Source organism: Calonectris borealis, chromosome 17, assembly GCF_964195595.1.
Source record: "Calonectris borealis chromosome 17, bCalBor7.hap1.2, whole genome shotgun sequence".
Classification (NCBI taxonomy): domain Eukaryota; kingdom Metazoa; phylum Chordata; class Aves; order Procellariiformes; family Procellariidae; genus Calonectris; species Calonectris borealis.
This window is the reverse complement of record NC_134328.1, coordinates 11,652,773-11,679,773: the sequence shown is the minus strand read 5'-3', so window position 1 is coordinate 11,679,773 and position 27,001 is coordinate 11,652,773. Positions and strand designations below refer to the sequence as shown.

Below are 27,001 nucleotides of genomic sequence, written 5' to 3'. Positions count from 1 at the left end.
AATATTCTGCTTCTGACTGCAAGCAATACTGGCCATCAAGAGAAGAGTATAAGAGAAGCGTCTAGGGATGCTTTCCCAGCATACTCTCCCAGTCTCCTTCTGTTTATGACCCAAGGACTTCTGGAACTAGAGGTGGTGTCTTTGTATGCATTGAATTTTTCTTCTATGTATTTGCACATGCACATATTTAACATACAAAATGTCCTATACTCACTGTCAAAGATGCGTCTCCTTGAACCTGCTATCTGCTCGTTAGTTATGGTGCCCCTTACTGTGTTGAACAATCAGCCTGTGTCCACCTTTCCCATGCCACTCAGCTGGGGGTTTTTTTAGATTTTTAACATATCCCCACGCTGCTTCCCCTGACTCCGAGTGTCATGGAGTAGGGGAAAAAAAAAAAAAAAAGAAAAGAGGTGCAGAGGAAAATTGTAAAAAGCAAAGACAGAACCACTTAGGAACCTGAACCAAGGAGAGGGAACACAGTGCTCAGGGTGTTTGCAGGACGGTACCTGGGGCAGAGAGTAAGAGCAGGAAAATAGGCTGGGAACAAACACACAGGAAGGAGAGTGGAAATCCCTAAATGACAGGAACAGGTGACAATTCCAGGTGAGACCCTCCGTCTTGTTTTGGATGATACAGGTATTGAGATTCAGAAGGAGTTTTGGTCGTCTGAACTTGGCTGGAAGCTACACCCCCCCTCTATTCCTTCTTTCCCCCATACCTGTCAGCTCTGCAATCAAATGAAAAAATCAGTTTTTAAATTCCTTAACATTTGGGCGTACATCGGCAGGTTTTACCTCCTGTATACTCCCTGCAGTCCCACTGATTTCAGTCCACGGGAATTTGAGATCATAGTTTGGCTCCAAGGAAATTCAATGTACAGAAGTACATTAAGGAGATATACCATCTTTTCTCACCACTGGAGGGAACCTTTTTGCCCTCGCTTGAAAAAGAACTTGAGTGTGATTAAGATAAAACAGATTGTGGAGAATTTGATATATGTGTAAATGTCTCCAGATATTTAATCAATGGAGAAGCAGTGGAACAGGTTTGGGCAGCCTACAGGTTGATGACCTGTTCTGATAAAACCTGGCTGGACTATAGAAGTCATTCAATATCTATCCTTGCTGCAGTTTCTCATGGCCAGCTAGCTACATGGAGCACAGATTCCTGATTTTATTAGAACTTTAACTTGCCACCCTCATACAGGTTATTGCATTATTATATAAGAAAGTAATCTGAAAGGAACATTGAAGTTTTACTTACCAAAAAAACCCATACATTATATATCCAGATTGGGATGGAGAGGAGGAGACTGTAAGAACTATTGGCTAGGAGTCCTACTATATGCATAGACATGAAATCTTGGCTGCCCACTGTATGAGCTAAAATGTTGGATAGTAACAGTGCTCTAGAAAAGATTGAACCCTGGGGCTTACTGCTAGGCATGATGGATTTAATTAGCAGGGTGTGTCTAGAGGGAATGAAGGAGATTCTTCTCAGGACATGCCTACACTTGAAACTGTGTGGGTTTTGTGTATCTCTGTTAAATGATTTGAAAAACTGTTGTATGATCAATGCACACATACCTCCTCACAATACTCTCCTGCAAGAATAAGATATTCTTATTTTCTGTCACTGCAGTTCTTCATGCAATAACAACATACTCTTTATGAGCTTAGTTTAATTTCTCATTTTGTTCAAACTCCTTTAGTGTTTTGTGCTATCTCCCACATGTTCAGTAGCGAACCATTTCACACCTTTTCAGTTACAAATAGAATAAAAATGGGCAGATTAGTGTGCAGCTGAAACACAAATACCCAGTGAAAATGCTAATGCTATGGTTTTGCCTCTGATCAGCAGACTACATTACACAGCACATTTCCATTTATGCAACAGAAGATTTTGTTAGTCAATAAACCCATACAATCTTAGAGGAAAGAATTAATCTCACATAACTGGAGTTTTGTTTCAGGAAATGAATTTATACTAAGAGATTCAGTCTCTTAATTGAAAAGATGTAGTGTGTTTGCATTCCACTTAGCAGTTTTATTTGTTCTTTAATGTGCAGGAGTCCATACTAGGAAATAATTTAACAAAAATGCCAAGAGGAAAGGGATGTGCATACCAGGTTTGTGTGCAGACAAGAAACAGGGTCTCTTGAGCTATGTGACTAGTTGTGACTCTTAAAGACCTCAGAAAACCTCTGAACATTTACACGTTAGTTGCTCTGTCTGTAAAATGGAAATGGAGTACTTGGCTACCTCACATAACTGCTGTTACTGTTGGTATCCATAGAACATGCAGTTGGTAAGCGCGCTACTAGTATTACGAATGTAACAAAATCAAAGAAAGCAGGATAAGATTTCATGGGTGGGAAACACTGCCTTAACAAGAGCCTTTTTCAAATGGCTTTCTCTCCTGACAAAAGATGAGGAAATTACTAATAAATGCATTAAAGTGTATTGCAGGAGGAAAAAAAAGCTGCCATCTTTATATTCTGCCAAGAGGAGAAAACCAGCATTGAGCTGTACTACATACAAAAATGTTTGTATATTGAGAGTCATCCTGTATCACGCTTGTGTCCCAGTGTGGGAATTTCGTTTGCAAAAGAACTTTTTGCAGGGATCGTTCTGCAAAGAGCATATAAGCCTACGGACCCCCCTGCCTTTCCCAGGAACTCTTGCTGCTTAGCTTACTCTTTCTGGCTGTGAAGTCTGAAAAGAGTTCACAGAGGAGCAACAGGATCAGACTTCCCCTCTCACCTTTTGTTGCAGAAAAAGAAAAGGGTTTGATCCAGTCCTCTAAAAACACTTCAGACTGAATTAAACCACAAACAAACCCATATTACACACAAAATGTACACTCACAAAACCTGTCACCTTCCTAACTCCTGGAATTAAAATCTTTAAAGCTGCTATTTACAACCAAATATAGCCAAATATCTTTAAGACCTAATACAAATGATACTGAAACTATCATTCGCTATGACTTAAATAAGTATTCCATAGGTCTGATTTTAGCTGCCATTGAAAACTGATGTAAGGAACCACCACCCAGGGACGCACAGGCATATGCACATGCACATATTTCATCCAACCCACCACTACCAGTTCCAGGTCACACTGATTAACGCTTTTCACATAAACACACTTCTTATTTGAAATGTTAATGCCTGCTTAGTGCAAGGTGAAAGTCTATCCAACGATAGAATCCCTTAAGAGTGTTAATTAAACAGGACAATAATAATCCACTGGTGATTTATAGTGAGGTGGATTACTAGACCATAGTGGTTGGTCTGATAGGCATTTATTGCCTACTTAACCATTTAAGTATAACAAAAAAAATCATTGTGGTACAAAAGGTGATGAATGTTTCTGCTAAAACAGTCCATTAAGATGATTCATTAACATTACAAAGAGGTCTGCAGCCTGTGTGCCACTTGGAGCCTGTAAAAGTCTGGGAAAGTGAGAGGCATTACCATAGGAAATGCTTTATGCTAAATGTGCGCTGATAGAATCTAACGTCCACTTTCTGCAGATAACATCACTTTTTACATTTTGCACTACAAGGTCGAAGGATGCTTTGTACTTCTCAGTCCTCCAGCTAGAGAATGTATCTCCCTAACAGAGGAGTGCGGGAGGGGAGGAGTAATAAAAGTCACAATGCTCTGGCATACATTTGAGTCCTCATACTTCCCTTTGAACTGAAGTTACTGGAATGCCGAATCGCTGGTTACACCACTGCAGAGTGACACGGGAGTCATGAGTTATAGTCACAACAGCTACAACTTTATTAAATGCACATCAAATAAAGCTAGTATAATGATCTTTTCAGGTCAAGTAACAGCAGATTCCTGCTGTGTAACAGCAAGGAGGTATACCAGCTACAACTGATACACGGAATTGTAGAAGGGTTAAATCAGCCTGTAAATGTATCCAAAATACCAAAATCAAGACCTCAATATTTTCCTAACAAATTATTCCCTGAAAAGTGGAACTAATGAAGCTTGATTCTTTATGGATTTATGTTACGTCTCTTACACCTCCCTACTGGGGTAACCCCAGCTGTCCTCCTGTCCTCTACCACATCACACTGCAATGCCTCCAGCCCCCTTCACCCCTCCAGACTCTCCCCCCCACCAAGAACACGCGGTATCTCTTATTCTCTGGGGAGTACCCTAGCATGCCTTGGCATCTTTCCTCTAGCCATCCCTGACTTTTTTGATTTGGCAGCTGAATAAAGCAGTGCTTTCGCCAAGGAATATCAGAGCAATGTGCAAATCAGCCAAATGGCTTGCTGTTGTCGAGCTCAATGAATAATTGCTGAATTCTCCCTTCTTCCTCAATGGGAGCATTAATAAGGGTTCCTTCCTCTACTTAGGTGCTAATTCTTGCAAAACTGGTGAGGACGTCGTGTATCTTGAAACATCTAAGTAACCTGTGACAAATGTGTCAGCGTATTGGAAACTGGGTCAGACAAATAATAAGATTGTGTAAGTAGTTTCCCTAGGGAACCAGACTAAGAGGCGTGATAGGATCTCCACTGACCAGAAAACAGTAGAATCTTGTTTATATATTTCATCTAAAGTAGAGCATCACCCAGCGCTTCCTAAATTACAGGAAGTGTGTACAGCACCTGTTGGGACTACCTGCGTTAGCTCAAAACAAGCTAGACCAGGTTCTAGGAGCAGAACGAGAAACTTGCACCAGAGCTAATAAATTCTGCTTCTCAGTAGGTAATTAGACTATTTTATTTCTCAGTAGGTGAATTAGCACAGCTATACCAAATCCTGGGCTGGAGATGACTTTGTTTTGCTGTCCCTGCATGGTGTTCATTTTCACTCCTAGAAACTTCAGTTGTTCAGCAGTGAATGTCAAAAGTGAAATATTACCGATACTGAATCTGCACAAGGGAATGGAGCTGAGAGCCGCAGGTGACATCAAACATAGCTACCCCCAATATTGTTCAATATCATTTAACTGCTTGGGGAATTGGGCAAGCCACATTTAATATCTGATGCAAAATGTATTTCCATTTTGTTCTTCTAGGAAGACAAGGCATTGACTGCATACATAATCTGTAACGATGCTTTATTACAAGGCATGCTGAACTGGACTGACTTCACCTACAGTAATGGGACAACTGTTTTCAAGTAGGGCCATTAACCCAGTAATCAGCTTTCCAATAACCAGTTACAGAAATGGTAAACGTCTTTAAAATTAACTATGCTGATTAATGAATTGAGAGTGCTGAGGCTCGGGGAGAGCGTGCTGTTGAAATGCATGCTCTCCACTTCTGCATACGCCTGTAGATTCCCCCGGGAGACTTGCAAGTCTCAGTTCTTAGTCAATAACGCCCAAGGGTGCAGAGCGCTAGGGAAGTGCATTTGTGGGAGATCAGGCCTGGGTGTAAGACAGACAGCAGGGAGGAAGGAATACAAAATAGTGGGAGGTTGGCAGGAGCACAGGCCAAACCAGAAAGAGAAGCTGAACACGTGTGTCCAGTGGAGCCTGATGAGATTCAGAGTGGGACTGGGAACAAGGATGAAAGGATTGGATTGAGAGATCTGTGTTTGCAAAGCAAAGGAGAAGAGCTGAAATTTCAACCCAATAAATTTTCTGATTTTTTTCCCTTACATACTGAATTTAACTTAATTTCAGTATTAGCTGAGAGACAGTCATCAACAGCTTTTTATATTTTACTCTACATATTCCTTACGAAGTTCCCACAAATCTACACACAGAGATTTTATCATCCCAGACCACATTTCACTTGTGATCTCTTCTTAAACCTACAAAAATACTAGAGGTAAATGCCTCACATTTGTACAATACAGAGGTAAGTCTCAGCTCAGAAAAGCTGGTTGGGAATTTTTGGACAAAGTGCTTTTTGCCATCAGAAAATGCCAAATTGCCAAAAATAAAATTTTTAAAGGTAATATATTGATTTCCATGGAAATATAGTTAGGCAGGTTCAGATATTTCCATGAGAAAAATGTTGAGTGACAATGGAGTAGAAACGTGGATGTTACTTTATTCACTCCCAAAGTCAGAAAAATACCCAAGTATATGACAGCACCCTACCAAATGCAACGGAATAATTGTCTGTCTATTCTCTATACAGCTACTTTACTTTGTTTTAAAAAATAAAAATAAAATTCCCTAGGCCAAAGAGAGAGTGAGTGATGAAACAGCCTGGTGACTAAGTCTCACCTATGAAGTACAGGACTCCAAGCAAGCTCTTTTTCAACCCACTTCAGAGCCCAAATTTGAGTCTGACAAAAATAATGTTGAAAACATTATGTCAAATGTCTGCTCCAAATCCCATAAAGCACTACTTGGATATGGCCCAAGTAAATACCCTAGCCACTGGATGTTGGCTATTCTGGGATGTCTCATTCTTTCTATTCATGTTTTGTTTTTTAAATCATTCTGTGACAAATCTAAAACAAATGTCAAAACCGTTAATTTTTTTATAGACTAGATTTTTTTTTGTTTCTGGACAACTCTAATTCTCAGTGCACCACCCTTAACTCTTCAATTCATTTTTTCTCTTATAACTTGATCCAAGTTGCTGGCCTTTAGAAGAGTGAGAGACATTTAGCTCTTGCATAGGGAAAATTAATTTGATTTGTGCATTCTGTATTGTCCTATATCACTGCTTTTTAAAGTGTGCTTCACAAGCATTTGGGGCCCATGAGCTGCTTTTACAGGGATCCAAAAGGTAAATAACACAGATTGCTTTGATATGACATAAAGAATTGGCTGCCGCCAAAGTCTGCAAATCAGAAAATTTTAAAGATCGCTGTTTTATACCAATATACCTGTGTCCTACTGTTGTTAGTATAGGTTGAAAGCTTGCAATAAGCTTTTATTTGCACTGGGATAAATGACTACTAACATTATTAAAATCTAAAAGAATCACAAGATTGTTTGAAAGACAGTAAGAAGAATACTTTGGCTCAGGAGATTCATGTATAACCAGATCCATCACTTTCAAGAGAAAGCCATTTCACATCAGTCAATGTCAATATAAAGTCAATATAAAGTTCATGTTGTTACTTTTTCCTCATCTTTATCCTAACGTAATCATACGAAAACTAGAAGAAAATGATCCTCTTTGACATTGTTGTTCTTCATGATTAACAGTTATCACATCTCTACTATGACCCCTAAACATGAGCATTTCTAGTCAAAACATTAAATAAAATCTGGTTTACATGGCATTAAACACAGTTAGAAATCCATTTGTTCATTATCCTGATAAATTAATTCCCATAAACTTCTGTAGATAGATTCAGAAAACAAGATGTTTTTTCAGCCTATCCACCTGGATGTCTCAACCAGAAAGTCTCTGAGGCAGCAAATTTTAGTCAGATACCATTAGTTTTTTTCCAGAAATTTTCAGTAAAAACAACCCTCAAACATAGATTTTTGAAGAAAGATGTGACAAAATTAATACTGTACCTTCATGCTATCATATTACACAGTTACCATATTTAATCCTGAAAACTAGATCTACAGCACTCTGTACAATGCTTACATGCATACAAATAAGAAAAATAAAATTGCATTCATGGAAAACCTTGGCGTGTGCTTATGGACCTTGGCTACGCTGCCGTGAAAACAGTCATTTTCACAAAAGGCCAGATCAAGTCTCAGCTGCTTTTCCTCGGAACTGTCCTTTAACAGAAGCATTTTCTCTATCCCTAGTGCAACAACACAGCTTGCAGTAAAGAGACGAATTCGGCTCTGCATTTTATTAGCTCCCTTGATGTCCAAACTGCTCTTCCATACATACCAAATATAGTAAACAGTAAATGCTCAGCTTTTTGTTCTTGCCTCAAGGCTTAGAAACAACTTGCAAATCCTCTCAATTCATTTTACGTCCCCATTCCTTCCGTTAGACTGCTAACAGTATCTTTCACAAAGATTCTTTTGTTTCTACTGGAAATCTCTTAACGATTTCTTTGACATTTCGCTTTCTCTCCGTATCCTGTCACAGGGCGCTAGACCTTCATCCTGCACTTACCCAAATCCCTCCTTTTCCAAGCCACACTGAAACCTTCCAACCCACTCTCCTGTGAAGGAAGAGCGTGGACACTACCCATAATCAAAAAACAAAAACCCAAAGCTGCGAACTGCTGAGCACTGCCCACAAATGGCAGAGTGCCCTCAGACCCCATCACGCCGTGGAGACTTGAAGGTGTTCTGAATCTTGTAGGAGTTACTTTTCTCCATGATTTAGCCTTTACTCAGAATATGTCGTTCCTGTCTTCATGGATGTTCTTCTCTCTTCTCCTTCCATGATCTCCTCCTATCTGTTTCCAAATGAAGCAGCAGCCCATGCTTTAACTTAGAAATATCCCTAGTAAATCAGATGCTAGAAGCCAAACGCCAGCTTCTTTCAGAAGAAACTGGCTTTTCTATTTGCAAATGTAGTCAGTGTAATTCCCAAATCATCCAAATTACGGACTTTTGCTGCCTGACCTATCATCGCTTCCCAATTACATATGATGAAGATGCTCTGTAAATAGGTTTTTGTTTAAGGGGAAGGTCTTCTGTGCTGTTCTTCTGATGTATTCAGGGTACAGAAATAGGGACAGAAATAATCAGGAAGTGATTCATAATCTCCATAGCCCTCAACTGCGTGAAGACACACTGTCTATGCTACAGGTATCTGTACAGAGCGTCCTACAGTTACTCATCTGGAAGAACAAGAGTTTGGTCCTTAGCGGTTTCAGTTTGTCACCATATCTCCAATTTCTCTAGAAACTAAACAACTGAAACCTTTCCCCTGCTCAGAGCTTTCCCTTGCTCATGATAAACACACGTTATTCACAAAGATGATTTTTACCCCCCAAAACAAATGCGAGAACCTTACTGGAATGTAAAAATCTTAACTTCTTTGGACTTTACATTTTTATTTTCATATGAGCTTAACAGACAACAACTCATCTCTTCAAAAAAATTTAAGCTTTTATATGGAACTCATAAGAGTCTATTTTATAGCCCCTTGATTTAAGTAAACAAACAAACAAAGTGCTTCCTTCTGCTCTTTTCCCGACAATCCAAATATTTAGAACTCTTTATAGGATGCTAATTGTGGAAATTCATGCTTTTAAATTATTCTTTTTGGGTGCCTTGAACAACAAAAACAACAGATTCTCTCTTGTGGTCAGACCACCAAAGCGGAGTAAAGTGCAGTAACTCTGAGAGTTTCTGCGCCATGTTCTGCTCTGCTTGTCCTTTTGAAAGGGGTCTCAATGAAGAGCCTTGTTGAGACCTCCGCTGGTGCCACTGTTTATAGAGGGGGTCATTAGGAACAGTTTAGTCAGAACAAAAGGGGGTTTGTTTCTATTGTCCCGCTTGCAGTTTGACGATGTCTTAACTGAAAAATTATCTTAATAGTCTCACAGTATATATTTGCCTATGGGGCTCAGACAACAGCAGAAAAGGCTTCGGATGAATGCTGAAAAGATGCACTTTACAAAGCAAACTCAGTGCACGCTAAGCACTATTTAGGAAGCAAAAATTTTCCGACTGAAAACTTAGAAGTCCCAGTCTCAGACAGATAAACTCGTACAGCGTTGCCCTTACAACTACAGCATCCTCCACAGGAAGAGCAGCAGTAATAGCAACCACCCCGCACCCAGCCAGGGAAGAGCCCCAGGTTACTTCCTCGGTTGCTGTAAATCAGCGTACCTCCCTCTGCTACATGGTGCTATGCCAATTTACACCAGCAGAGGAAACAGTCCCTTCATGTTATTTTAAAATCCTCCTGCATAAACTTCTCATTAATGATTTTCTGCTGCTAAAGCTCTGGGAGATTGCTTCATGCAGCCACTTGTAATGTGGCAAACCTCCTCCCTCGGTCAGACCGGGAGCTGGAACGTTCCTCAAACCATGGAGAATCGGGGCCAAACCGTGCTACGCTGCGCAACTTGGGAAGGGATTTTTGTGGGCAGGGCTTTAGAGAATCAAATGAATTTCCAACTTCCATCTTGTTTCAGACCAGTTCAGAAACACTGCTATAAATCATCGCAGATATAAAGAAAGTTATTTTAGAGGCGGAACCAGAGACAAAAAATGCACATTGTATCTCTGCAGCCCCATGCAGCTCAAAATTGGCAGCTCAGAACTTCCAATTTGAGTGGCTCTAATATGTATTCAAAATAAACTGTTAAAATAATTGTTCCTATGGAAATGAAATATAAATAAAAGTAGAAGCTGAGACCATATTGAGATAATGTTGGACCAAATTCTGTTTCCTGCTTATTTAAATGCCCAAGATAAGCCTCAACAGAAGAGAAACTCTGGGGTGCAGCTGTTGTACATAATCCTGCTTCCTACAGACCTGTAAAACCCACAGTCTCCAAAGATCTCTCTGCTCCAGCAACAGAAGTTTTATGATTCAGGGGCATGGTACATATGGTTTAGCATACACACCCCAATTTTCCATGCAACCTCCCCTGTTAGGATTACTAATACTTGTGGCATGAGTAGTTTGTACAGCAGCTGTGCAAGGGTTATGCAAGCATTTATGTACACATTGGAATAAAGGCACAAAATAATGGTTCTTTTGAGGTATTACTCTGCACCTGCCTGGAGAGAAAAAGTAAAGCCATCCAAATTTGTCCCATTGCATTTTACAGGTCAGAACCAGTTATTGTTGTTCCCTTTGAAAACAATGAATAGGTTTTATATGCTTTTTGTACATAGCCCGTTGTAAAAATATCAAACAGCTCTACCTTCAGTGAATACAAACAGCAGAAAACTAAAAAATACTCTAGAAGACATAAATATATGTTAATAAGAAGAATCCTGAATGTCTGATGATGGACTGTAGAAGCAAAGATCACCATTTATTATACGAAAACGTTACAACTAAGCAGACTTCCAGAGGCACACTTCCAAGGTGCTGCAGCACGGTTTAAGTCCGCTCCTAACAGTGACATATGAGTGCGTTCTCAGCATAGTTTTTCACAAATATAAGCCTAAGATTTCAGGTGTTCAGATTACAATGTTACCAATGAAGGAAATGCCTGGGTTTATGCCAAAGGCTTCAAGCGAATCAAGTGTCCACAGAATAATTTAATAGTACAAAATTAAATTCCGTTTTGTTTGGGCTGCTTTAGCATATATGGACCTAAAAGTGGTCCTATGTTAAACAATATTCATACATATGTATCTGTGCTACAGAAATATATTACTTATATAAAGTTTAAAGACATTATTGAAATATACTGGTGAATGCACACATACACAGGCTCATACCAATATACAAGCAACGACATACAAACGTATATAAAAAATATAACATAGACCTATATTGAAGCTGTATATAGATGTATGATAAATGTAATACTACAAATGTTTCAATGATATGAACTCATTTCTGATGTTCTCTGGAGTAAATAATAACAAAAGAATCCCCTCGAAGATCCAGTTTTATCAAGTGAAGTCCTTTGAAGTGCTGAACTGTGAAGGACTGAACTTTGTCCTCCTTACTCAGTTGATGAACATTAGATTCAGCACTATAGTCCCATTTCATAAATCCAGAGATAATTTTCTATTTTAGTTATCACTAGCATCTCCAGAAGTAATAATGCCCTTTCATACCCCAAAACACAGATTTCATTTCTGACTCTCCTCTGATCAGTAGGAATGAGAATAAATACTTAATTTTTATAACATAATCAGTACAGTCCAACCCCGCACAGTTCAACCCAGATCTGTTCAAATTCCTGGATTAGAGCTAATATAATGGCTTACCCATAATGCGATTACTTTCATGTTGCTGAATTTGTTCTCAGTAATAACGCTGAAGAGATGAATAGAAACTTTTGATAAGAATGATCCAATATAGCGTAATTAAATATGCAAGCTAATTATGCATTCTTGTACAAATAATAATGCTATTATTTTTGTTATGTAAGTGTTTTGCATGCACAGGACCCAGAGGAACAGTTCAAAATTCCCCAAACACATGCTATTTTAGTGGGAATATTTGGAAGAAGAAAAAAGTTTGCTATAATTTAGGACTTGCACTTTGTTCAAGACAAATGAGAGAAGATGCAAAACAGAATGGAAAAGAAACATGGTTAAAGTTAAAAAGAGGACATCAAAGTAGGAAGGCAAGGAGCTTGAAACTGATTCAGCAGAAAAGAGGAAAAAATGCTTTGTGTCTGATTTTTAAAAAGTCATGAAATGAGTTTGTGAGCAGAACCCACACTTTTTACTGCCCATTTGCTAAAACTGAATGCAAACGGCCAAATTCTGCCCTAATGTGGGTACACGATGATGACAGCAGCACATACAAATTTATCAAGCACAAACCTGCACATTTTTGTCCATTTCATGTTTTAAAATCAGACCCTTCATCTCCTAAATACATGCTTCCAACTATACTGACTTCCACACAAACAAAAACAATGGCAGTAGTTGGTACAAAAATCAGATAAGAGCGTACAGGCAAAGCTCAAAGAGATCAAAAAGTTACTCAATTGGTCACGTGGTTTGCGCAGAACCTCAGAAACATTGGGAGTTTGTTTTTATAGAAATTATCTGAAGCAGCAAGTGCCAACAAACAGGGATTACTTCATCATAAGCATTTAGTTTTCCCTCTCAAGAAGAAGAGGACAGACAAGAGCAGCAGAGAAGAGTAAGAGGAAAAACTGGTTTCTTAATTGATCCAGGAAGGAGGAGGACAAAGACAATGACACGAGGGTGCCAATATTTCAGCAACCTGTGTGGAACTGATCCTGCAGGAAGCAGGATGGGGTTTAGACAGCAGGCAAGAAAGGAGGGAAGAGAAAGACGTCCATGAGAAAGGCAATCCAGTTTGTACCTTTTCTGTTTGAAAGATATTTGATATTCAAGCTCGGATCTGAGGACTGAACCATTGCAGTTTGAGCTGCATCAGCCTTTATTGTATGCAGCAGAATAAATGCTGCTCTTTGTTACGTCCCAAAGCAAGCTGAAGTCAAGAGCTGAGGACCTCACGTTCAGAAAAATTATTCTTTAACAGATTCCCTTTCTCATCGCACAGTCCTAGTGTTTTTGTTATGCTGTTTGAAGAATACATGCAAGCAGTACCACCATTGCAAACTATCATGCATTTATTTAATGCTGTATCTGGTGCAATAGGATTATAGACAATACTGCTATAAAAGATTAAACTCTCACAACTATTCCCATGAAAGCATAGGATACCGTTGCAGCATTGCCCCCTCTTTAAAGAACATATTGTGCATTAAATTAGGATGTATCTAAACGTGGCAAAATCCAGACCACTTGAACAGACAAAACAAGAAGGAAACAGATTCAAACATCACTTTTTCAAGAAATTTGTCAGATCAAGAGGTTTCAAGGTTTACTTTTCTTCCTCTGCTGTTTCTTCAATGACACACACAGCTTCAACAGTAGTTACCTAAGGTGTTAACGAGCCAGGATCCAAACCTCCCAAACTATCTTTTTCTTTTCTTTCTCTCAAAGAGTGCTGCCATTCCAAAGCACGACACTGACCTGAAATTTAGACAGGTTTTAAATGTGAGCTACAGGCAATTCAGGTGTAAGTAATTCAAGCAGCAGAGAGACCTGCTCTCCAGTCCACTGTTCCATCCTTAGATTTTTTAATCTCATTGTCCACGACAAAGGCAAGTCTCCTTGCCCCGCTGCTTCTTGATGAAAGGCCAACACTCAAAACTCAGGAAAAACAAACTGCCTACAAGGAACATAAAAGAGAGGGAAATCAAGTTATCTGCAGCTGAAAGGGAGAGCGGAGGGATACTGAATCATCTGTCTGCCCTTCCACCACCGGTTTAAGCCAACCTAAGGCAGCCAGCCCAGACACCCTCTCCTTGCCCCCAGCTGATTCCTGTGGCCTCCCTAGTTCCAGCACAATATGTAGTCAGTCAGAACAAGGAGCTGATCCAGCAGAAAATTAATTCAGCAAAAACAAACACATAAATGGTTAAAAAAAGATTACTTTTAAAAACAGAATCAGCTTCCTGACCTGTGTGTGGATGTGTTAGTACTGGCGTTGGAGAGGGGTGGGGTTGCACAGCTGAAGGTCCAGGCTGGGGTGGGATGAGAAAAAACCATCTTTCTCAGGAGGAGCCTGGCTTTAGATCAGCTTAAACTGATCTAGAAACCACGCCCTTGGCAAGAGAGAAATTTAGGCAAATACCTGCCGGGTTAAGAGCAGGTTAGTGCTGCTCCTCAGGAAGTACAAAAGATGCTAGAGAGTTTGATCTTAACTGGGCATCCAAAAATGCAACTGCTTAGGTATTGGTGTTTTCATTAGTGGGGAGCAATGGGAAGTCAGCTACAGGGGTGGCGTTTGAGCACCCCCATTAGCACCAGTGAGTTTAGCAAGTGCTCTGATGTTACTTAAGGTGGATGTGGCTTCACGGCCTCTGTGTCCCCCCCCGATCCTCCCAGAGTTTGAGCAGTTCCTAAACATGTGTTAGGATTGAGCTAGGAGTTTAATGCTGGTTCCACCACTATTTCAATAGCTCCGTGAGTCATTTTGATGTAATGCCTCAGTTTCCCTGTTATTAAGAGGTGCACATGCCTGCATATAAACACACTAAATCACTCAACATGTTTCCCATGCAACTTTTTTTACTAGTTACCTGCCATTCACCCAAGGATTTTAAACATAAAGAGCTAAAAGAAGTGCTGAATATTAGTTTCCAGAACAGATGCAGGATCTGGTGCTGGATACTACTGGATATTGCTGGTCTGAAAATATCAGATGAACAATCTATCAAAAAACAACACTGACCTCCTTTATCCTCTGCCCCTCTTCTGCCTCCTTTGCCTAAGGTACGAATCTTAATGTCAGCATAAACTTAGTGTGGATATATGTGGTTTCTGAAATTACCTCGGGCTGGATTCAGTGACCCAGATAAACCCTTCCATCCTGCCTCCCCCTTGCTTTCCAAGTAAGATTTGGGAAGCAGTAGTCTACATTTGTTATCTGAGATTATTATTATTATTATTATTATTTGCTGTTGCAGTAGACATCTACCTGGAATAATCCGGACTGGGGCTCCATTGCTGTAGATGTTACACCCACCGAGTTAAAAAAAAAAAGTCACTGCTTTAAAAAGTTGACAATCCATCTCAAGAGAGTATTCCACAAAGGCGTGTACCAGAGAGCAGAAGGAAAGGGGAAGGCGAGAGAGCAGGATAATGTAATGGCATAAACCACCCGTGTGCGCAGGTTGATGGTTCCAATCCAAGTAAATGTTGCTGGTTTTACAACTCTCACATGATAACTCCCCCCTCGGATTTCTAATGCTTCTCCATTAACCCTCCCTGCTGCCAGTTGGAAAAAGTGACCTGGGGCTCTATGCGCACAGACATACATGCCTACGTGCGTGAATATATAATCATCACATTTTAAATAATTCAGTGCTGTTGGTTTTGTCCTGGACAGTCTCTCCCCATTTGTACTTCTTTTAAAAAAAAAGGGTGGAAAGGAAGAAAAAAGCATGCCTGTGTATGCGTGTTTGTGCAGACAGACGATATACTTGCATCTATGAACTCTCTGGGAGTTGGGCCCCTTCCTTATACATAAACCACCCTCCCTCCTGGGGTGTCTTCTCCTTAATTACGTGCACGTTAATTGAAGCACTTGGGACCGGCTCACCCTCTCCCCCAAGCCAGCAGCCTCCGCAAACATCCTGAAAAGCAACCTGATCAGATGTTCCTCCTCTAGGCAGTTACACGGATTTTCTCTCCCAAGCGGTTTGGAGCGGGCGAGCGAGAGCGCTTGGGTTTTCCAGCCTGCTCCTCCCACCAGAGACAACCTCCCGCTGCCTCTCCGCCGAGCAGCACTGCACACACGGCTCCGCCGCGGCGTGCGGGACGCGGGCAGAGCGCGCCGCTCCCGCTGCCGCCGCCGCCGGGGGAAGCGCCTCGGGCCGCCGCCGCCGCCGCCGCTCCGTCCATGGGCCGGGGCCGCTAGGCAGCCCCCGCCGCCGCCGGCGGGCCATGAGCGGGCTGCGGCGCCTCCGCGGGGGCTGCCGGCCGCCGCAGTGAGCGCGGGGCCGCGCCGTCCCTCCGCGCCGCTCCGCGCCGCGCATGCTGGTGGGGCGCGTCCCGCGGCGGGGCAGCCCCGCGCCCCCCGCGCCGCCCCTCCGCAGCCGCCGCCGCCGCCGCGCCGCGATGCCGGCGGCGGGGCGCGGGCAGCCCGCCTCCTGGCTGCTGGTGCTGGGCGCCGCCGCCCCCGCCCTCTGGCTGCGCTGCGTCCTCGCCGACTTCACGGTGGACAACGAGGTGCACTCCAGCTTCATCCACCGGCGGCTGCGCGGCCCCGAGCGCCGCGAGATGCAGCGGGAGATCCTCTCCATCCTCGGCCTGCCGCACCGCCCGCGGCCCCACCTCCACGGCAAGCACAACTCGGCCCCCATGTTCATGCTGGACCTCTACAATGCCATGTCCGTGGAGGAGGGGGCGGCGGGGGCCGCCGCGGAGGAGGGCGAGGGCTTCTCCTACCCCTACAAGCCCATCTTCAGCACCCAGGGGCCGCCCCTGGCCAGCCTGCAGGACAGCAACTTCCTCACCGAGGCTGACATGGTCATGAGCTTCGTCAACTTGGGTGAGTGCCTGCCCTCGGCGAGGCCCCGGGGCCGGATCCGGGGTGACCGGGCGGGGGAGCCGTGCCGGGGGCAGGCTGGAGCAGGGCCCTGGCCACCAACGGGAGGGCAGGGGCTGGTGGCGCAGGTGGCCCCGGTAGGGAGCTGTTTCCGCAGCGGGTGAGGTGGGTGGCAGCCCACTTGGGCGAGGAAGGGCAGGTAGCGGCCCTTGGAAAAGCGGCTGCTTTGCAAGGCGGTAATTAAATGGCAGCAACGCGGAGAGGGCTCTGACTTTCCATCACAGCATTTGGACAGCCACAAGCTCTCGCCACGCTCCACCCCGCACACCGACACACTAAGTTCGTCGTCATCTTCTCCCTTTGATAGTTACTTGCTGCACCTCAGAAATTGGATTTGCAGGTAGGAGTTGAACGGGACAATTAGCAGGTCTGTTCCGCATCCCGCACAGCCAAGGAAGACATGAAACCCAGGCAGGACCACGGGTCCCGGTACGGCTCCCAGCGCCGGGCTGGCGCTCCTGCAGGATGCAGAGCCACCAGGGCTGCCTAGACGGATAGTTCCCTGCGGCACCCCAGCGCCACGCTCCCTCGGCCGAAGGGGCCGAGCTGCTCGCACATGTTTTCCTAATGGCTTGAGAGGGATTCCACAGTAAATCCTTATTTACTCCTGCAGCTTTTTCTGTTGACCCCAGTTTATGCAGCTAACTCGCCTCTTTTCACAAGCACATGTGGATGGGTTTATGCAAATGATACGAAAGTTGGCATGCTTTGTATGCGGCTCGCTAGGCCTCTCTAATTGGATGCTGTGGCCCAATCTGATTTCTATTTGCTTGCTGTAGATTGCACACCCGTGTGGACTGACTTGGCCGGATTTGAGTAAAACATTGTCGGGCTGAGCATTCTATTTTAAATGTATAATTATAGACCTGGTTCACTCTATCCATTTTTAGACCTCATCATGTGCAGCTCTGAAACCACCACACGTACAGATTGGGTGCCTGCAAGTTCAAGACAGAATCTGAATAGTATTTCCAAAACAAGATCAACTCAAACTTTGTTCCAAACAAAGGGACACGTAAAGAGCAAGAGGAGCCCACCCCTGGCATGTAACCCGCTAGGGGTTACAGACACCCCCATTGCCAATAAATCCATTAACACCTTTACAGATGTCACTGTTCTGGACACTTCCACTGTCTGGAACTTCAGAGGCAACAAAGATTAAATCACCACCTAAATCACCACCTCTCTAATCCCAGCACTTGAATTGAAAAACATCAGTAGCTGTAAAGGCTCTGTGGCATGCATTAATAATTATTAGACACGGTAGCCATCCCGGCACAATTCTTGCACGATAGGGAGACGCGAGACGCTGTGGGAGATCTCTGGTTTGCATGAGCTGCACCTCCTTATTGACTACCATAAGCTTCACAGTGGGAAGCTCTGAATTACATCTGGCCTGGGGGCTGCGCTCTTTGAGAGCGCTGGTGCTTTCCATTTGGAATTACAGTGTTTGTCTAATCGCTGCTAGACACTTAAGCCGATCAGCAATGATACATTTCAAATCAAATATTTGAGCAGCCAAAAGTACCAATGGCGGTCAAATATTTGACTTTAGAGATAAGAGTGATCTTGCTAACATTGTTCTCTGTGGTTCTTGGGTCCTACGCCATGTACAACCAGAGTGCAGGGAGAGTCCCGAACAGAATACAAAGGCTGTTGAAATAATGATAGTGAATTCACACTTCTGTTTCCATTTTGGTGGAGAGGAGGGAACCTTTATGAAACATATAAGTACCTAATGGAAGGGAGTTTCGCTCTGGGGAAGCAGCTCTGCTCCTCGGGTGTAGTTATTTACTGCATACCTTTCATCAGTGAAACTGCAGCGCTCCCGTCCTATCCTTCCTATGTAAGGAAGAGTCATCTTTGCAGCCCGTGGAAGTTTTACATGAAAGGAATTAATGTTCAGATCCATTATTATTTTGAATAAAAAGGAGTGGAATCGATCCATAAACTATGAAATAAAAATTCCATTTTGGGTAGGTCTGTTTCTACGTGAGAACTTTTTATAGAGCAGGTTATACCTGTATAAACTGTACGTAATCAATAATCGACGTCCCAATGCGACGTGATGCCTACAGTGGATATATTCGTTCACTTCGACCTGCTGGGTTTTGTAGTCTACTTAGAAATCTAAAGTGTTCTTTATGCAAAATACTTAATTGTCATTTTATTTAATTGCTGTCAGCATGGTCAGCGAGTAGTAAGAGCGCAGGCAGAGTCCAACAGTTTTAAGAAGGACAGGTGGAATTATTACCAGCAAGGCGCATTTCGGCGGTTTATCTGTACTGTTTTGTTCCCTTGTCAACAGTGCATGCCAGGACGAGTTTAAAAAGGACATAGATCTGTAATAGCTTTCTTCATCACTGTGCACACCTTTCATCCCATTATAGTCATCGGTCTTTCATCTTTATAGGACAAAGACAGGCTTGTTTATGGACGTTTTGATGAATTAGACCAGCCACTCACTCCCATATATAGTCAAATACAACACCTGCTTTGATATGTACAGTTTTCTATGACATTCAGGGAAAATTAGAAGATCTATTGTAGAACTGATTTTTTTTTTGAGACTTTCGACAATGATGCCTTTTAGAGCAGAGCTGAATTGCTAAATGCAGGCTGTAGTAAACTGTGTCCTGGTTTTGTAAGAGATACTCTGTGAGCATTGCATTTCACAGGTAGGCTTTTATTACTATACTAGAGTTATCACAATGAGAAAGTGTCACAGCATAATAAAGTCTCATCTTAGAATGGAGGAAGTAAAAGTGAGTAAAGAAATAATACTTTTAAATTTCAATAAATGAAACAAGCTATTCCAGGCTTCCAAATGATAATCTACAAGTATACTTTTTTGCTTTATTCTTATTCTTCATCTATCTAGTTGTACAACTTTAGAGGAAAAAATGTAGAAAAAAAACCAATAAAGATTTACATTGCAAGGTTTACTGGGCTACATAGTAAAAAAACCAACAACAAAACCCCCACACATTGATTTCTATGGAGATACTGTGTATATTTATTCCAGAGAATTTATACAGGGTATTGGTAGGGAGGAACCAGAATACAGGTGCTCCATTTCAGGGTTATGTTGCAGGGAGCTTTGTACTAAGCACGTAATGTTACTGTAAAATCTTGACAATTAATTAGATTTAGATTTATAACCAGTTAATTCACAGGCTACATTTTCTCTTAGCTTACACCTGTGCTAAGATGGATGGGGAATGGATTTGTGTCAAGAATGAAGTTACATGTAAATTAAAAGAGAATTTAGCCACAGTGGTCTAAGTTAGCCAGTTAATTACTGGCTAATTTTATACAATTTATTGCTATAATTTCAGTATTTGAAATTTCGTTTCAGATCCTATCCAAGTACAGTTTACAAACTGATCCATTTTAGGAACTGAAAAAACGCAAAGCGTTTTTTGCACAAGTTTAATTTCAAGTTTATAAACAGCAAGTAAGGAGTAAACATCCTCTAGATTACTTAGACCCTCTCTTCTAAAAATAATTGAGTTGTCCTTATGTGGGTAATCTTGCCTTGGTAAACAGATTTGCTTAGAATATTTTTTTAAAAGAGTCGGCACAAGTGATATGCAATTTGTTAATTTGTCTCGTGGTTGATTATAAAATGAACAACATTGTTTAATCCTGGCAAAAAATAAGGGGGGGGGGAATTAGTCATTCTTGGAAGGAGCACATGAAAGTGGCTTTTGTTAATGTAAATCAAGAAGCTGAAGAGCCCCCAAGTTTCCTTTTATTTCATACCATCTGGCTATCCTTTTTGTTGACAAGTGTTTGGCATAGAGAACCATCTCTTTGCCCTTTAATAACAGGCTTTAACACTGTAGGGTATTAGAAAAAGATTCTATAACAGTTAAAAAATTTCCTTCGGGGAATACTTTATAAAGTGAGCACGGGCTGCAGGCATTTGCAGCTGTAACCTGGCTTGTGTTAAAATTTGGAAGGGGCTGCCTTGCATTCCAGCTCACTACAGGCCTTCATTGGTGTACAGCCAAAGGTTAATATAGATGTCACACAGTTTTTCTTTGGAGAGCCTCAGATATAAGAGTACGCGTACAGCTGTGTTTTTAGTAACCCTTTCATAATCACTTCTTTTAAACCTCATTTTCCTGCTTATATAAATCAAAGATTTTCAAGGATTTTTGACCTGGATTTGAACTTATTTGATCTTCACATATTTCCCACTTGAAACAAAGCAGATTAAATGTTAGCCCTGGATGCCTGGTCATGATCACATGGTTTGTCCATACATTAGGCCAAGCCCTCGGCTTTTTTTTTCCCCCCTCCACCTAGCGCTGTTATAAGCTCTCGAGCCTGAACAGGTACATCCTGTAATTGTTTTGGACAGTATGGATATATGCAACACTTGGTGGTATAAGATCAGCTAAGGTGGAGAGCTTGCAGCAAACTGAAGGTGTGACGTACACTGACCGTGCAGCAGGTAACCGGCAGGTATGCTTCGAATGTACAGACCCATTCTAGAGAGAAATTAATTCATTTTCTAATTTTCAGGTGCAAAATGGCAGAACAGAACAGGAACTATTTACCTCCGCCATACGGGTGCGGTGGTAGCAGAGAACGGAGCAGCCGAGGACAGATGTCCTCCTGCAAGGAAAAAGGACATGGAAATTGTCCCCATCCGCTCGCACGCTTCTGCGGCAGATTTACCCCAGAAGCTGGGTCTTTCCTCCCTTCCCACACAGGCTGTCCTGGGGAGGTGAAGCCCCTTCCGGGAACCGTGGTTTAAAAGCCAAAACACGACGGCTTGTAAAGTGCTTTGAAGGAGACAAGCCTTGATGGCCAGATCTCGTGATGCTTGTAACAGGAGTTAGGCACAAGTGAAGCGTACAGGACCGGCTCCCACCCGGGCTCTGCTTGCCGGCGGTTTTGCTTGTGTGGTGTGTGTGCATCCCCCCGTCGCTCCCTGTGCAAAGGGGGTTTAATGGCCTCTGGGCAGGCAGCGTGAAACCAGGCGATACGTTTTCGTCTGTAAATAAGCTTGAAACACATTTTTGGGTAGGGGGGGAGGGATGTGTGAGAGGAGGTTACACAAGTGGTTGGAAACATTAATTAAAAGAAAAGATTATAACTATTAAAGCCTAGTCAGAGCTGTTGACAGGCTCCTTTTAAATAGGACACTGCGATGTTTTAGTTTAATACATTCTGGCAGTGTCACCGGGGTTAAGGCTAATACTGGGATGTGTGGATCCTGTCATGTTATTGTCAGGAGGAATGCAGGGATTAGGTTTAAAAGTGGCGGTGGGTGAGTGGTGCAGCTGTGTACACTTATTATAAAAGATTTAAGTCCCACTGTTAAAATCAATATATTAAATTGCAAGAGCCTCTGTTTTTAATTAGTTTAAATCAAATATACTGTTAGTGCCGTTATGGCTTCTATCCTTGAACCAAGTGAGGAAATGCTAATATTTATATGGAAACTGTTAATTTGTGGTTAAAATGATAACACATTTAGTTTTATGCCTCTAAATTGTCCTAACTGGATGAATACCAGTGAGAAGTTGCAATGATGGATGAAGTCATCTGAGCAAGAACGCAAGTAAGCAAATTTTGATAGCATGCCAGATAAAGAGACTACCTGTGGATACACAGCATTAAGAGACCACGATATTTTAAGCCCTTTCCCGTGGTACAGTCCTCCTCTCTGGGCCTGCATCAAAATACTCACATGAATTAACTATCCATATATTTTTTTATATATATAAATAAAATATGCTATTATATGTATATAGTTCTTCTCTAAAGGGAAGGAACTTCTAAAGAAATGAGTGAGCTGTGTAGTTTCAGGATGAAGATTTTCATTCTACAACTGTTTGAAGTAAATGGGACTACTCCTGAGGACTAATCACATGGACAAAGTTCTGCACACGCATAAGTTTGGAGAATGGAAACCCAAGAGAAAATTCTTGGCTAGGTCTTCATTGGTGTAAACTGTCAAATTTCGACTGAAGCTGGCCCTATGTCTCATTTATACACTTGTACGTCCAAAGTAATTCCCATAAACTCCCTCTTGATTTACACTAGCACAACTGAGAACAGAATCGGGCCAAAAAATGCCCCTGTGTTGAAATAATGAGCATGCAGTTGTTTCTGCTCGAGCTTCAGACAGTCTTCTCTCCTAATCTTGAAATTGTTTTTGAGGGAGGCTTCCTTTGCTGCAAAAAATCAAAACATGAACTAGCTCCTATTAGTCACTGCTTATCATTATTAGCCCAATCCATGTTGTTGAACTACAGCTGAATTCCCATCTTTGCAACAAACAGAATTTAACAAATAGTGTTTGACAAAAATGTGAAACTGATATTTCTTAATACAAGACATATTTCATATGGAGAAACTTCAGTGATGAAAGATTCCTGGTATCAAAATATCTGAATCACAGTACAAATAAACAGTGTGTTGTAAAGACTGCGGGGCCAAATTCCGTGCTGGAGTAATTCCACTGAAGTCAGTGGAGTTGTGCCAGGAGATAAACTGCCATCTAGATTTTTTTGGTGCACATGGGAAAACCAGAAGTGTTTAAGGTTGCAGGTAGCAAAGTTTGAACCGATTCTAATTCAAATATCTCTTTCGGAAATCCTTATTTTGTTGATGAAAACTACAAAGTTTGCCGAGACCCCGTTTATTTGGGCATACGTTGTACAATTCCATTTTTATACATAAGTTCACCTGATTTACAGCAGGTAACGTAAGAGGATCTTGGGTGCGAGCTCGTATGTGCAAGCCTCACAATACCGTGCCTTGCACGTTCTTTTAAACATTTGTGTTGACTACATCTTGAAGTCAGTGAAAATCCTTTAGTGATCCAGATTGAGTGGATTGAATTAATGGCAACTTTGAGACTACAAGTTTTAGTGTAATTGCTTTATTGTTTTGGAACCAAGATGCTTACAATCCAGTTCCTGTGCAAACATGTTTAACGTGTGTTAATGTGTTTCAAAACCAGACCCTCTCCGCAAAATTCTGCTTTTCATTAATTGACATCAGTAGCATGGTACAGTATTTCAAAGCACTGGCCAAATATAAACTGTGTTTCTAATTTCCTTACTTTCCTGTGTTTGGAATGCCAATGTTAATTTGTTCCCATGGAAGAGTGAGAGCTGCCAACCACAGTTTTATATAAATGGCTTTACAGTGCAGGGCTGCCAACATTAAATGATACTTAGGAATTTTCATGACATTTTGTATTTAATGCTTGTGTGTGTATGTGTGAGAGAAATAGGGAGAGATATATGGGATGTTGAACAGCACAACCACTGATGATCAAGGCAAATGTTTGAAGAAATTTATCCTTTGAGTAGCTGTTACTTAATGTTTCTTCTCATTTAAGATTTTTTAATAATCTATCAGATATTACATAGCATATTCCTTGTGCCTAGAAAAAAACTATTTTGCAGTGAATTTTGTTGCTAACTCTCCAAACAGTTCCCCCCACCTAATAATTTTAGTTATTTATTAATAGATGAACAGAAGGACTTTTGTTTATGTTGTTATTCTGATCATTACGGACTAGATTGTAAGAATGTGATATTACTCAGCATGAGAAAATGTAAAAGTAAAAAAAGCTGCCGCAACTAAGGAATAGGGGAATTAACTGATTTTGATTAAACTGCCAACAGATAATTTTTCTTTAGAAGAATAGGAGTAGCTAGATAAAATCATTTGCTTCCTTAAAGAAAGTCAAGCATAATCATAGTTTCTGAAGTGGTATGTACCGTCCCTGTACATAAAACAAATGTGAAGTTCCCTTTAAACAAATTTATTTTAAACTGATGATGGTGAAAACAAGGTCTGTTTATGTATTTCTCCTTTTATTCCTGGAGGATATTCAAAATACAAATTGTTCATGTTTCAGTAGATTCATCTTAATGACTGCTATGGTTTATCTCTCAATTTTCCCGTTTTATTGGAACAGGTGCAATGCCTGCCATCTGTGCCAGCCCTGCGCTATACCAACAAACAAAGTCTTGTTTTGGTTCACTGGATTTAAAAGTCTCCTGAGAGTAAAGAAATGAAAGAGAAAGAATTTAGAAAGTGCCTAGTGAAGGAAAGGCACTTCAAGTAATGTGCTTTGTCATTCAAGTCTTCCCGTAAATTACCTTAAACTATTTCTAAACTGTTTGAAAAATTTTATCCGTAGAGTATTAAGTTTCTGTTGCATCTCGGAGGTCCCACGCTATTCTTCATCACCTTTATCTTACTGCAGTAGCTTCCAAATTAGACTCTCTTGTTGTCAGGTTGAATTAAGTTTTACAGGAGTAAAAATTCTTTTTGCCTTGCCTTAAAGTAGAAGAATTGCAAATTTTCAGTTTTTCACTGTTTCTGATTCCGCCTCACTTAAAAGATACTGCAAATAGCCATCCAAGTTTAAACAAGATTATGTTGTAATTAGACAGACAAACTCATAATTATTTAAGGGCTAAACCAACAACAACAACCCTTTCAGGTTCATTTTGACAGTGTTTATCCAGTGTATCTGGAAAGGCTTACAATTAAAGTGCCTGAAGGGTGGGGATGAGATTTTTCAGCGTGCAGTCAGTGCTATCGGGTCCACCTGGCCTGGGAAACTATGCAGGCTTTGTAGTAGAGAAAATCCTTCAGCTTAGATCTTCATGGCAAGCTCTTAAAAGCTACCTTCCTTTTAGAAAAAAAAAGGGAGGGGGAGAGGGAAGGCACCGCTTCCCTCTAAATAATAATTAAACGAGCAAGTGCCTTCTTAGGCTCTTTACGACGAGGGAACGCTATCGCGCGGATCAGGTCGATAATCTCGCAGCGCATCATTTTTTAAAGTTTTGCCTGTTGTGCACAACTTGCCTTTCAAATGAGCAAAAAGTTTCCTCTCATTAGGCTGCAACCTCCCAACGCGCGATGCTGGTCTGAATTACACCTCCACGCAAACCCACTGATGTCACCAGGCGATATCCTCAGCTGGAGCAACCTGGCACAAGGCCACCCCAGCAGTGAAGTCACCACAACGGACGCCATCTGAGGAGCTGGCACCGTGTCTGTACCGAGTTTGGGGGGCTGTAAATCAGCTTTGACTCTGTTACTAGAGCCGCTGGGCCAAATCCTGCCTTCAGCCACCTCGTTTCGTTGGCACCGGTGGGGCTGCCTCGGTCCCCTGATTTTACCAATTGTTCTTCCCACAGCACAGTGGCAGTAAAACTTTTTAAAAGGGACCAGAACAACCCTGGGAGAACTACTAAAAAATGCTCATAAAATACTACAGCATCAGCAGTTGGGAGTTATAATTCCGATGGAAAGACAAGTTTCTTACTGCGTAAGGACTAGGAACAGGGCTGGCAGTATTTCACTGCTTGTGTACCTGAAACGCCCGCTGGCTTTAATGAGTCCTCCGGCACCCCGAGGGAAAGCGAGTTCAGGTTTATCATTTAAATGGAAAATTAAAAATTACTGTAGTTTAGAAATTCTGAATTCTGGTGCTTACAATTTAGTGGTGTTCAACTACTTTTGTATCGGTGTTTTAACAGCAATTCCATTCTGTAATGCCACGAATGATAATCATTCGCCACTAACAGGAGTCGGTTCCTAATCGTGTCTGTTCTACCCACGTGCTCGATGCCAAGCTGCTCCTCCCCTGGTTCTCAAAGTTAAAACTTACTGCTTCTACCGCTCAAAATATTCTGAACATTTTAATCTTGCCACTTTTATTTGTTTATTACTGTGCAGTAATTATAATCCCACAGAGACTTTTTAGATGTTTAATAAAGAGTACTGCACATCACTTTTCCTGAAGCTTGTGTGGCACTATAAACATCATGCTGAGTTTAAGTTCCCTTTCTGACCATATCCTTAAAAAAATCCAGCATTTGTTAAGAGAAAGGAGGGGATTTTTTTTTTCTTTTTTAACAAAAAGAAATAGAAAGAAAGAAAAAAAGAAGTAACTTTAGCCTCACAATCTGCTAGCTACATAAAGCAGTAAATGGTCAGTTGAGACAGGGAAAAACCAGAACTGCTGGAGATTGGTTGTTTCCTTTTGGAGGAAACAATAAATGTGCCCACTTGTATTTTAACAACATTACTACTGGGCCCCCTAATTACACAAATATACTTGTAATAAACTGCAGAAGAGAAGAGCTGAAAAAGAATCATTCAGCACAGATCTTTCTCTTCAACTCAAAAAGAAGCTTTTCAGTAACCACTCTCTTAAACCTTGGCCCAAATCAGAAGATGAAGATATTTCAGCACTATGTGATGAATCATTTGTCTCCCGAGACAGGTGAAAAGGAGCAGCTAATCGGACATGTGGTGCAAAACTTCTCTCGTTGTG

General features: G+C 41.6%; 1 protein-coding gene across 1 annotated transcript in view; it reads left to right on the top strand.

The window, feature by feature from the left end:
- Positions 1 to 16,097: 16,097 nt before the first annotated feature.
- Positions 16,098 to 27,001, top strand: part of BMP7 (bone morphogenetic protein 7) — a 47,839-nt gene continuing 36,935 nt past the window's right edge. The window contains exon 1 of the mRNA XM_075166582.1: positions 16,098 to 16,614. Within this exon, the coding sequence (XP_075022683.1) occupies positions 16,098 to 16,614 (517 nt within the window). The remainder of the gene's footprint in view (positions 16,615 to 27,001) is intronic.